Source organism: Labrus bergylta, chromosome 14 (assembly GCF_963930695.1).
Source record: "Labrus bergylta chromosome 14, fLabBer1.1, whole genome shotgun sequence".
Taxonomy (NCBI): Eukaryota; Metazoa; Chordata; class Actinopteri; order Labriformes; family Labridae; genus Labrus; species Labrus bergylta.
Genome location: NC_089208.1, coordinates 7639024 through 7652746, shown reverse-complemented (window position 1 = coordinate 7652746; position 13723 = coordinate 7639024). Strand labels below are relative to the sequence as shown.

The following is a 13723-nucleotide window of genomic DNA, read 5'->3' as shown; positions in this document are numbered from 1 at the left end:
GTAGATCTTATTTAATTCTCTCATTTTTAAACAAAATCTGAAGTTTATGGACATGTCGAAAAATAAGAAAGAAATCATTTGAACAAAGAAGCTTAATGTCCCATGAATTATTCTGATGTAGATTTTCCTATATTCCATTAATTTCTTTCACAAGTGTCCATTGTTGAAAATGCCCCAGAAGACAATTACTGACTGTGTCGAGTGTGAGTGTGTGTGTGAGTGTGTGTGTGTGTGAGTGTGCATGTGTGTGTGTGTGTCAGGGGTATTGACATTCCAGCAGAGGGAGTTCTGACCAAGCAATCTGATTGGACAAGAGACATTCCATGAGTGCTGATATGAAGTAAAGCATTGCTTGGACTTTTCACAGTATGCATCAATGTTAAACAACATTTCAGGAGTAAATGAAGCAAATATATATAAGTATCTTTTACATTTGATATTGATTTATTGTCAGATAATCTTTTTGCCCTTGAGATCGACAGGCTGTTCGAAGATGTCTGCCCTGAGCAGATACTGGTGGAGGTGTTAGCTGAGGATGTTGTCTGAGGAGGTGAAGAGGCTGACCAAACTGCAAAGAAGCTGATGATGTGATCTGACGCTGATGGGATGAAGGGTTACTCTGATGATACCTCAGAATCACACAACTAACCCTAACCCATCATTTCTCTGGTCGCATGATAAATTCAAACATTGAGCTCAGCGTTAGTTCAAGCAGGAAGACTGGTTTTACTGTATTATCTCACATGTATTCAATTTCTTCATTCAATTTAGCCACTCCCTCTCTTCCACCTCATCCGTCTCCCTGCTCTGGTGATCAGCTGATTTGAAGTAATAATCCAACCTGACTCACAACCTCTCTCCACCAATCATCCTGCAGCTGTCAAATTTTAAGTCTTTTGCAGTCTATTGTTTGCAGTCTTTAGTTGGGGGGGGGGGGGGGGAACAGTCTTTACTCTTTAAGCAGACAGAATCCAAAAAAGTGATCAAAGAGGAAACAAAAGGCTTGAACGCTTCTCACAGGGGTCAAAGACGAACTGGCACAGAAGGAAGGGAAGCTACAGACTAAATAGTAGGGTGAGGGGGAAGACAACAAGATGCAGCTGGGAACAATCAGGGCGGGGCAGACAATCACACAGGTGGGAAACACATGAGGGCGGGAAGTGACGGATCTGAAACGAGAGGAGAAGTTAGTGACCCAAAACAGGAAATAATACAAGATAGAAATAAAAACAACCTAAGACACTGAGCTGGACATGACACCGGGCAAGTTGATCTCAGAGTCTTTCTGATCATTTTGACTTGCATGGGTCATTAAAGATTGAATTACAAAAGGATCAACCTTCATGGGTTTACAAGTAACTCAAAGCAGAATTTCAATTATAGAAATGTATGATTTCATTGTAAAATTACACATTATTTACACAGCATTGTCTCCAAAAAATGTCTGCGGCCCAGGTTCGAATCCCGCCTGTGGCTCCTTTCCCGCATCCCCCTCCTTCCCCCCATTAAAGGCACAAAAAGCCCCAAAATAAATCTTATAAAACAATTAATAAAAAAATGTCAAAGACAACACTGATTTTCAGAATAAGCTTGTTTGAGACAATGATCCTTTTGGAAACACAAGCGCTGAAAATCAATCGAAAGGATTTCAACCTTATGCTCCAACTTACTGTATATTTCCATTCATTTTATTTGAGATCTATTCACTTTAAATTGATAATTATTCCTTCTTGTCATGTCACTATTGATGTTTATCCGCTTAATGCAAGGACAGAGATTGTAGTTTGTGGTACGCATTGGTCTGTTTCTGTTTGTAACAGATAGTGATAAACAAACATGTCCTGTAAAGTATCAGTAAAACAATAAACTGCACGGTGTCCTCCTGTGTGGACACAGCCATGCCCTTTTTTTTTATGCGCCCACGTCACCTGTAGAGGTCCCCCTTCCACCAGATGCACGCGCACCTTTGTTGCACCTCCTCCTCTGGCTCCAAGCAGCGGAGCGCGGGGCAGGACGTTTTCAGAGGAAACACCCGCAAGAGCTGAGGGTGAGCTCAAGGAGAGAGTCACAGAGGATGCTGCAGCTGACGCGCGGGACTCTTCACTGCTCTTCGCGCTATAGGCTACCTACTGTGAAGTCCATCCGGTTCGTCTCAGAGATCTCCGCGGTCCCCCTTGTTCTCCTGCGTGGGTTTGTCCTTGCTGCATGCCGGGATGCCCACCGCACCTCTCCTCGCGCTCTTCTCCGGTAAGTTCCTCCGCGTGCACCGCTGCTGAGCTCAGCTGAAAAACCCCCCTGTGTGTAGGTGTGTGTGTGTGTGTTGGTATGTAGATGTGTGTGTGTGTGTGTGTGTGTGTGTGTGTGTGTGTGTGTGTGTCTGTGCGTGAGAAGTGATATATGACCATAGAGATATGAGAGTGATGTGGTTGAATTAGAAGTTGTAAACAGTATAAAGGCTGCGTTCTGTATATAAATCAATAAATCATTGTCATTGTTAAAATGGGCATTTGATTGGAAAAATTGAGCTTTAATTGAGCTAATATGTGTGTGTGTGTGTGTGTGTGTGTGTGTGTGTGTGGGTGTGTGTGTGTGTGTGTGTGTGTGTGTGTGGTGTTTGTGTGTGTGTGTGTGTGTCTGCTCCACTTCGGCTTTCAGCTCAGTGCAGTCTTTAAAGAACTGTTTTACCTGACCAGGACCAACTTCCATGTTGTGTAGGTTCAAGCCCCCTCTGTGGACAAAAGCAGTTCACTGTGTGTGTGTGTGTGTGTGTGTGTGTGTGTGTGTGTGTGTGTGTGTGTGTGTGTGTGTGTGTGTGTGTGTGTGTGTGTGTGTGTGTGTGTGTGGATCTGTTTTGGAAGTGAGACATCTGTAGTAATCACAGCTGTCTGCATGTCAGAGTACTGAAACATTTGTGGTCATTGGGGGGGCTTTGGACTTGGTTGATAACCTGGACTGTTCAGGATCCATGTTTAAATACGGTTATTAAGAAGATGTACTTGCCTGAGGGTTTGGCTGGTTCAAGATGAGAGGTGGGTGCACTGATGGTGAAAATCAGTCCTGATACTAACACTTTGTTTACAAGAAGAACCAAGGTTTATTCATTCCTTCTTTGTAACTCTGTCTTTCAAATGAGCAACGTGCTGGATGTAATTAATGTGTCCTTAGTCCCTCCTCTTGAAATGTCACTGGAACATGTCTTACAAACATGTCAGTGGTCTTTCAGTGGTCAGAGATGGTGTAAGACTCCAAAAACATTTCATTCACAATGGGCCATGAAAACAAATCAGAATTGGCCCAACTGGAGACTTCTTCTGCCCTCTAAAAAAACCTCTTCTGCAAAGAGTAGGCTACATGTTACCTCAGTTCTGAGGTAAACAAATGGACTTTTGAGTGCTTCCTTTTGTCTTCAGATAAATAAAACTTGCAATAGTTCTGACCAAGCTTTCATAGATCTATCTTTTATCTCTTATCAGTCATTTAAAAGTCATTTATTTTAGCGACCAAACTGAAGATCAGTGTTTAACGGCATTCTCTGTCTTTGCTGCTGTCTCCTTCTCAAGTTTGTCAGGTGATTGGAAGATGCTGAAGCTTCCTTCAAGTCCTCTTATTCTTCTCCAGGTCCATGATCATTAACAAGGTGTTTAACCGGTGTTTTGACTATCGCTAACTTAGCTTTCCAACTGTATGCACTTGTTAAACATCTTCTCCAGAAGCCATACCAAACTGGTGCATCTGCACGGTAGTTGTGTTTTGTGCTTGATGCTTTGAATATTAACTTTCTGAAATGATTGTTTTGTACTAAACGTGAAACTCAGCAGGCATTGTATCTTAAGCCGTTATTATACAAAGTTTCTGTTTGTTGATATTCTGTGGCTATTGCACGTCACTTCCTTTTGACTTCCATATTGCTTGGTAGCTATGCTAACAGGCTCTGTGGACAAAGTTGAGAAGAGCTCGGCTACTGTGGCTGCTGCAGCCGAGGCACGAGACCTGACTGTCGGCGGCGGTGAGGACGAGCTGGGGCGGACTGGGGCGGACTGGTAGTGTCGGTGCTCTCACTGTTTGTCTATGAACACAGACATAGAGTCTGTTTTCTGCCAGGAATTTCCAAGATGCCAATTCAAACGGCCGTATGTGTTGTTGTCTGTAAATATAGCACCCTAGCTTTAGTGTGAGTGGCCTGCAGTGCTGTGCATTCTGGGAGTTGGTGTCTTTCATCCACATGAGACAAAAAGACACTTTCTGCCTTTTCTCGGTCAAGAAGGCACCAACTTCAAAATGTATTTTCACATTTCTACTACATATATGACCCAATGTCAGTACAGATTCATGTTTCAACGGGTGAAGTATCCCTTTAACTGATGCATCATAATTCATAATCAGATTATAAGAGTTACGTGGGGAATGTACACCAAACTGTTCTAGCCAGTTTGGACGCCTTGTCTCAGGGGAAGTTTTTAAAATGTTGGAAGAGGACTGGACAACTAGAACATTTATAATCTAAATAAAGTGTGCTATTAGATGAAAAAAAGTAAACTAGTTTTAACGTCATTCCTCGTCTGATTTAGCCTTTCCACTGAGCCATAGTCAGCCTGTGATTGAAGGAACATTAGAGTGACCTCCATGGAATGTACACAGCAATGTCTCATAATGTGTTTGATAAATAAATCAGACATTTGTACAGAACAGCTGTTCTAGTAGGAGAGAGTTGTGCATGATCAGTTTCTGACCAAGGTTTCGACCTGCATGGTGACAGCGCTGACTAATATCAGAAATAACAATACTTCACACTAATGGTCTGCCTTGCTGCTGCACTGTATGTCATACAGAGATATCAGCCAGCTACAAGCATCCCATGTAAATGTTTTGACCAGCCATAATACTCTTTTTATGCAGTTTTCTTAGTCCCTGGAACATTGTTGAAACTAAAAGCTTTACATGTTCACATTGTTACAGTGTCACAAAATAACTCTTCTATGACAGTGTGAAACAAATCTATAAATATGTGTAATGTGCCTGCTGTACAAAGTTTGAAAAGCTTCATCATCAGCCTATCAGCCTGTGTGTGTGTGTGTGTGTGTGTGTGTGTTTGTGTGTGTGCGTGTGTGTGTGTGTGTGTGTGTGTGTGTGTGTGTGTGTGTGTGTGTGTGTGTGTGTGTGTGTTTGTGTGTGTGCATGTGCTGTGACATCAAATCAGTCCAGTTGTCCAGGGGTGATGAGGGGGTTCGTTAGTTGCATTATGGGAGTGAGTGAGATGGGCCGGGTTGTAGCTGATGGCAGTGCCTGTGTCCTCTCTGCTGCAGAAAAAAAAGAAATCTCACTTGTGACACATTACAATCAGCTGAATGAACGAGAAAAAAACCAGAGCTAGCCTGCTGTTCTTTATGAAAAATGTTTCTTTCAAACAGCATATCATATGGAAGTTTTTATTCTTACGTCATCCTTTCATCCTTGATGTTTCATATCCCTTAAGTCTGTGTCATTTCAAGTTTAAAGGTCAGGGAATAATAGATCTTAGAATTGAGTCATGCTTTGAAAAGGGGAATAATGTCACTTTTATTTCAAAACTAAACACAAGAACAGAAGTTTTGTGTACTCTGAATATTTGTTGAGCTTGGTGAAGTCTTCTAAAACGTGTTCAACAGTTTGATCTACAATAACCTCATATAGTGCCTAATACTGTCTTAAACGTCGAACTTTAAGTGTTTCATATCCTTCAAATCTGTTAAAATTATGTTTAATTCATGTCACTGGGGATGCAGCAATTTGTTGGCATTGTCTACAAAGATTTAGAACAAAATTAGTTGCAGAAGAGTTACATTTTCAATTCCGGGGGAACAACAAAATCACACGGGAATAAAGAAAACATTGTGCAAACAGCAGATTACTTTGGCTTTCTGAGGTTGATTTGCTGTTCATCCGTTGCCCGTTTTGACATAATGTTGATAAAGTGATTGGATACACAACCTGGAGTCTGTAAATTGTGTCTTATTTTGAAGTTTACTGGATGCTCTATGCATTCCCTTTTCTGACTTCCCATCCATTTCGATCTGCTGTTCTTACCTTGCTGCATGCTTGCATTGGGCCACGTTGAAAAAAGGCTCTGAGCATAATTGAAGCAGAGCAGAGTGGTGCTTCTGGTACGCACCAGAGACGGACCAGTAAAAACATGACCATTGACTAGAAAGGGATAGATCAGCTGTGGTGTGCTCAGCAAGTACCGTACATGGTGCACATGTGTGTTGGTAGATTTCCTAACTTGTGTGAATATGTAAGGTATGAGGATTTTATCCCATTTACAATTTCAGGCCCTCCTCTTAAAGTTCATATAATATCCTCCTTTTCAACAAGTTTAAATAATTTGAGCCCATCTCGACTGGCTTGGTTGACCTGGGCTCCCCCAGCTGTGGGAGTGTCCCCCACCTGGGGGAGGGGTTATTGCCCTTTTTGATGTCACAAGGGGAACATCTCCAAATGGCCTGTTTGAGCACACATTTTCTGAAAAGTAGAGCAGGCAAAAGACGAATAGGATGGATTTTCTCATAAATGGGGTGTTCGTAGACAGGCTAGGGACACATATAAGTGTTTGAAAAAACATAGTGAATTGTATTTTGCATATGTGACCTTTAAAATCTTTCCTCTAGAACACTTCATCTATTTATCTCCTTCTTATCTCTTTTTCTTCTTCCACTCCTCACTAAACAGTGGCGCAAACTCTTACCATGTTACTATATAAACTAAGCTACACATTAAAACTAAATCATCTGTCTTAATACCCAGATGTGCGTTGCCTATTTTGAGTATGACAGAGTAATGTTGAATTTTAAATCTGATAGTTAAATAATAGCCATTAACTATGCAAAACATTATCAGATTTGTGAACTAATTGTTTCAATAATCAAAGACTAGTCGACCATCAAAATAGTAGTTAGTTGCAGCACTTTATGTGACTCTAGCTTTAATGACTTTAATCTGATATCAGTTTTTACAGGATCAGTTTGTGTCCATCCTTAGGAGGATTATGACGGTCATGATAACGTGTGGTGGAGGTAGCTGACTGTGGTTGTGCTAATGTTGCGACCAGCCTGCAGATGCGCTGACCTTCAAAATAAAAGTAACACAGAGTCTGAGGCACAATCTCGCCATTTGAAGATTCTTACGAGACTTTGTTGTCCACGCTCAAAACTGCAGACGCAGTGTGAGTCAGAGTGACTGATGTCCTGATGGTGTCAGACTGAGCAAAGGTTTTGTGCAGGATGTACGAGTGAAGCGATGAATACGAGGAGAGGGTGTGTGTCTTTGTGCTGGACAACTCTGCTGCTCTCCTTCTCCCTCTTCACACTCTATTTTTAGAACTCTTCCTCTGTGACCTTTATGATGATGACCATTATTCTGTGCCTGTTAGATCCTCAGAGCTGTGTGTGTGTGTCTGTGTGTCAGGTGCTGTAACCGTCTCTATATTTAGAGGAGATGACCAGCGGCAGCCACACGATCTGTCAGTGTGGAGATGACAGAAGTCTCCGGAGCCAGAGGTGACCATGTGACAGCACTCTGGACTCAAATCTTAAGCAACCCCCCCCCACCCCCCACTCCCCCACGCCTCTGCAGTGAGGCTCTGTAGGTGACTTTGACAATCACAGAACCATGGGTACCATATTGTTTGTTCTTCTTTGGGATGTGGGACTGGGCTTCGGCCCAGGTTTCCACCTGACCTATTCTACCAGCATTCTGCCTTCAGTTTTAAACTAGGGCTCTAGTTAACTAAGACAATCTTGGTCAATTGAAATTACACCCACGCATCAACCAATCGATTGGTCATTGAAAAAACAAACTGTACGTTAGCTTTAGATCAACCGAATAAGTGACAGTGTAGTCAGTGCACCCTGGCTGGTAGTCTGAATGAACTTAAAAATTCATTAATTTTGCTACAACTTTGCTGCAATTATGAGCAACTCAGGGAAAACGAACGTTGCATCCTCGCGCGTAACGGCTTCAGTCCATCTCCACAGATGTGGATAAAGTGTTAAATCACTGACTTAACCCCTGGTTATATTACTAATAGCAATGTCAAAGTCCTATTTACGGACTTAATATAGGCTACTGATACTTTAGTTTTAAATCAAACAGAGGTGGAATGGTTTTCCTGATCACTGGAAAGTTTGGGTATGACATGACCTCTTATAAATACTGCTCTCAGCAGCATTTTTTGCTCCACTCTTAACTGTGTGTTGGTGTTAGCACTGTTTTTTTGTGAATTAGTGTAGTTCTACTTCCTACTTCTATTTGCACTGAAAGAGGACAGATTTCCCTCAAGATTACTCATTCATTTATGAGCAAGTATTCCAATTTTTGATATGTCAGACACGGACCTCCTGGTAGTCCACTATGTTTTCTGTGATATGCCACTCATCAGTACTGCATGTCTTCATGACAGTGGTCTTCAAATCCCAGTTGAGAATCACATAACAAGTGATTGTAACATATGACTCCGTGGTTTGAGCTGTCCACCAGTCTGTGGTAACACACACTTTGCAAACAAGTCACCATAGTGACTGGTCAATCACAGTTAACCCATCGTTAAATCCTCCCCATCTTTCTGGGCTGTCTGACTCTAAAATGGTACCATAACTTACTTAACGAACATCGTGCTGTATTGATTAACACTTGAAACCAGAGATTGAGACCGTAAACTCATCAGGAAAATCTTCACTGAGGGAATAAATAAACTTATAATAGACTATATCAGACTACTTTTTATAACCAGTAAAATGACCCTCTACACTGGACATTACAAAAGATGCAGGTTTAAGGCACATTTTATAAACAATCTGGTCCATATTCAACCAGGAGAATTATGATTGTCTTAGGATCTCACTCAGTGTGTGTGTGTACGGTGTGTTTTTGAGCTTTAATTAGCTGAACACAGCAGCAGGAGGTACTGTCTCCTTACTGAGCGCCTCCTCAACCAGCTGACAAAAATTGCTGTGACAACGTCTCCTCTCTCCTCTCTCACCCTTTTCACATCTTACACCCACCCCCACCCCTGCCTTCCCCCTCCCACAGTCCCTCAGTCCAAGCCACACCATCACTCTATCTCTCTTTCTCTCTCCTCCTCATTTGGGAGCAGCTCCATAATCCATACACACTGCCGGCTGTGTATATAGCAGCAGACAAACAGCTTGAGGTTCGTTTTTATCGCTCAGAGACTCCTCACCAACACACACATTGAGCAGGAGAATCTGCTAATTACTCAATTTAATCAAACACTTCTGTGTTTGTGTTTATCCACACCTGGGGAAACAACAGGAAGAGAACAGGACTTGATGTTTGTCTGCTTTCCATTAGTTTCATCGGAAAATTGTTCATCCCCCCCACATTGTTTAAACCTCGTACACTAATGGAGTCATGGAGCACTCTGCTGTTTGTATTACTGTAAAAGTTCAGATGTCAGAGTCCACACAAACTTGATCATCTGTTTAATATTAAAACTGTGTTTTATTCTAAACGTCAGAGCTTGTGAGGTTTTCCTCTGAGTTCACACCCTGAGCTGCTCTCCACAGTGAAGTGGGATAGTGATCGAGGCTCCGCCCCGCTGCTAAGAGAGGTTCTTTGTTTGAGTCCAGAGCGCTGTAATGGAAAGCAGATGTGCTTCATGTTTTCACTGAGACAAATGAGGCTGAAAGTCATTTCCAAAATATTTGTCTTTTATTATGAACGCAGATTTACAGGCTGTTTGGTCCGGCAGGAGTTCACAAATGGAGCAGTGATGAAGGCAGAGCCCACACGCTGATGCTCGTTAACACTCATCTGGATCACTGTAGACCCACAGCCCACAAGAGTGTGTGTGTGTGTGTGTGTGTGTGTGTGTGTGTGTGTGTGTGTGTGTGTGTGTGTGTGTGTGTGTGTGTGTGTGTGTGTGTGTGTGTGTGTGTGTGTGTGTGTTTCTGCAAAGGACATATACAGTGTGGTGGCCTTTGTGAATGACAGTTTGTGACACTCCATGAAATGTAATTTATTCCTGTTTCTGTGAGAAGGCCTGACTGATGTTTGTGAGAGTGACACTAGAAATCAACAATATGTGATCAATGTGACAACTGAGCTGCAGGGTGTGTGTGCTGTCTGAAAAGTTCTCTTCATACAAGGACAGACAAACAGCAGACAGTCTAACAAGCTCTAGCATGTGATATATGAGCACACCTGAAGAACTCCTGATGTGTGTGTGTGTCCGATGATTGGTGTGTAATATTTACACTTGAAGAGGAAGAGAAAGGAGCTCAGTTGTTCACACTCTGAAGATGTGTGTGTGTGTCAGAAACAGTGTAAGTGAAGCTGCAAACACTCACTCTCCGTCCGGGCAGTGAGCATAGCTTGCTGTTGCAGACATAATGAACAGACTCAGTCATGTCTGTGGGAGCTGCATGAAGTGTGAGTGCTGTGAGGCAATGCCATCCTCCCTCCTTCTCATTTACTGACTCTCTCCTTCTATCCCTCCTTGTTTTTCTTAATAAAGCCCTTCTCCTCCTCCCTCAGACCTTCACTTTTTCTGATGTTTTCTTTATTTTATTTGAAACACATCTCCTCTCTAAATGTAGGTTAACATTTTACAGCCGTGTCCCAGATCAGGGCTGCTCAGAGAGACTCTGCCAGGAAACGCAGCTCCTTTTGTCTGAATATTGGAACAAAACCCCAGTGTCCTTTGCAGAGCTCAGTGTTCCCATAATCCATTTCTGCCATTCAGCATTTCAATGGAGCAATAAACATGTACATTTAATGGACGGATTCACATGGCAATGGGCATCACTGCTCTCACGTTAGTAGTGTGAGATATTCACCTGCCCTCATATCAAAAAAACACCAATTTACATTGTGAAACATACTTCTACTAATGACTTTTCTTCAAACATTGAGATTACAAATGGATTTGTCTTCCCTTCAATGCCCATATGTCTGCTGCAGTGAACCACGGCGTTGCAAAGCAAATGAGCTGCAGAGCTGCATCCAATCACTGTCTGTTATAATGTAATTAGTCTGTTTGTTCATGTTGCATGATGACTGGAGGGGAGATGTATTTCACTTCTTGAACATAAAGGGAGGAGAGGAAATGAGAAGATCGACTGCTGAATACAGTCACATACACGCGCTCACTGTCTCCTTTCTTCACAGTGACCTGATTCCAAGTCATGTAGGCTAATAATTAGCTTGCAAGCTGCACAAGGTCGCTAACCAAAACATGAAGAGAAATCTGCCTCAGTTGAAGTTTGATTGTTTCTGTGAAATGTTTAACAGCTAAACAATTTGTACTGCTGCCCTGCCTCTCAATTTTACAGCACTGTGTGTGTGTGTGTGTGTGGGTGTGTGTTTAGCCTTGTTTGCAAAAGTTTGATGAGCACATCTGACACCGATGTGTGATATATTCACTGAACTTGAGCTACCTAAACGACCTACAGAAGGTTGTGATGGAGTTGGATGGAAGCAAGCTCTCAACAAAGGTGCAGGTACTAAAATACAAACTGTTTGAATGAATATTACATCTCAAATGTAAGATGTATGGTTTTTTTTGCATGGGCTAATTTGTCAGATCTCCCTTTGGCTCAATATTTTGTATGAAAATGTTGTGAAAGTTACTGTTCAGGCCTTGCCTTGATTAACTGATCCACACTGTCAAATTTTGCTCAAGTTGTGATGGACTACTTGCTGTTTTCCAAGTAAATCAGTCTTGAACTTGCATTGTTTTGCTCAGCTAAGACCTATGTGGTTTTAGAATTATATAAGAACTTCAGGTGTATTTCACAACTACTCTGAAGGGTAAGCTACTTAAGTTATATCAATTTGATAATGATGCTATTTAGTTAAATATTGCATAGGTACAAAAGCTGTTGTTTTTTGTGTACCATATCTTCTTAGTCACTGAAGCGATTTTGCTAAAGTCACCCAGTAGGCTATGAAAGTGATTCTAATCCTTCTCAAAAGTCTTGAACTGGATGATTTTTATGGATAAACTCAAGGATTGGATTACCTGATCTTATTCAATTATGTAATCCTTTTCTTTCTTAGGAATAACCAGATTTCAGAATTGATCAACAACCAGTGAGGGACATGGAAAAAAAAAGAGAAACTCAAGAAGATTTCTGGGCCATGCTGTCCTGAACTTTTCTAGAAATTTTCTGAATGCATGTGTGAAAAAGGCTTTTTGTCTATTCATACGTAAAGGTGGATAGGACACAGGTTACATGCACAGCTACTAGAGATGTTCTGATAACATTGTTTCATGCTCACACTGGTTCTGGTCCTTAGACGATTGGCTGGTAAACTACCCCCAAATAGTAAAAAATAAAACGTTATTAAGTAACCATATTTGCACTATTCGGAACGTTGTTACAAAAAAACAAACCGTAACCAAAGGTTGAAGAGCAGGCGGTTGCTAGGGATGCAGCTCATATCCCTACTCTTAAAGATTAACTGTAATCATATCACATACCTTTGTTAGAGTAATAATTATGACAAACATCATTTCACAGAACTTTGAAGTGCAGCAGCTAAAGGTGAAGGCTCAGGATGATTGGATGTAGTCATAAAAAACTAACAGATATAAGAATAAACAATCAGTGAGTTACTGACTGACTCCAGTCTACATGTAACTGAAAAAACTGCTTTGAAAGCATTTGGCCACTTGTATGGATTGAATTCTGTTCTCTTCTTTTTCTGTTCCTTCAGTAGAACTTAAGCCCAATTGGAGGTTTCCATTAAGCTGTATGTTTGGTGCAGGTGTTGTTTCCTTTCCTGTTAGCCAGTGTTATCCTCATCAGCTGTCCCTTTCTTGTCTATTCTTGGCCTTTCTACCTTGGTGAACATGCAGGCTGACAGCCTAACTGCAGGGTGCAAGAGTTTAATGTTACCCCTCCTGCTCTCAGATCTACCATGGCTTTGTCTGCACTGAAAAGTTGCTTTCAGGAAAATAAACAGGCCATTAAAGAGACCATGAGGAAGGGCAAACAGCATCCACTGTGATGGTTTCTCATATTCATGATGTAGAGATCTGTAACAGTTATACAGTATTAACCTTACATGCCATCAACTATCTCCTCATTACACAAACATTGCACTGAATAAGTGCTAATGTAGTAAAAAAAACCCTATTTAACTCATATCTATTGTTACCTGACTGATTAACTGTCAGAATTTAGATTTTCCTGACATCAGAAATATTCTATCAAAACCTCTTTCAAAGAACAAATGTTGACAATTTGTCGACTGTCTCATTTCACAGACAGACCTGACACGTCATGAATTCAGAATACATCAGCATCATTATGTACTCATTTCAGAAACCTTTATAGCATGTTTATTGTAATTAAATCACAGTAAATCTGTTAAACTGGGTTCATAGTGCTGTAGGAAGACATATTTCAGCCATTGTGTGACTTGTTAGATTTAGTGAATTTGTCACTCAGCAGACAGATAGACAGGAGCTGATATGGGGACCGGAGTTATGCTATGTACTGTAGTAGGATGCCAAACTGTTTAGTGCCTTAAAAACAAACAACAGGATTTTAACCCTACCCTAGTCCATGGCTCACTGAAGTCATAAGAGAGCAAAGAGCAGGGCTGAGGGCAGCAGGGAGAAAATGGCAAAAACCCCAAACAGTCCGCTGACCTCAAAGACTTGTCTCATTTTTCTCCAGCCTGAAAACGGCCAAGACAACATATTATCAGAACAAGATAT

At 41.5% G+C, this 13723-nt stretch overlaps 1 protein-coding gene across 1 annotated transcript in view; it reads left to right on the top strand.

Moving 5' to 3' along the window:
- The first annotated feature begins 1833 nt into the window (after positions 1-1833).
- The window catches only part of LOC109995269 (CXADR-like membrane protein), a 61441-nt gene continuing 49551 nt past the window's right edge, over positions 1834-13723 (top strand). The window contains exon 1 of the mRNA XM_020648939.3: positions 1834-2247. Within this exon, the coding sequence (XP_020504595.1) occupies positions 2214-2247 (34 nt within the window). The 5' untranslated portion in view covers positions 1834-2213. The remainder of the gene's footprint in view (positions 2248-13723) is intronic.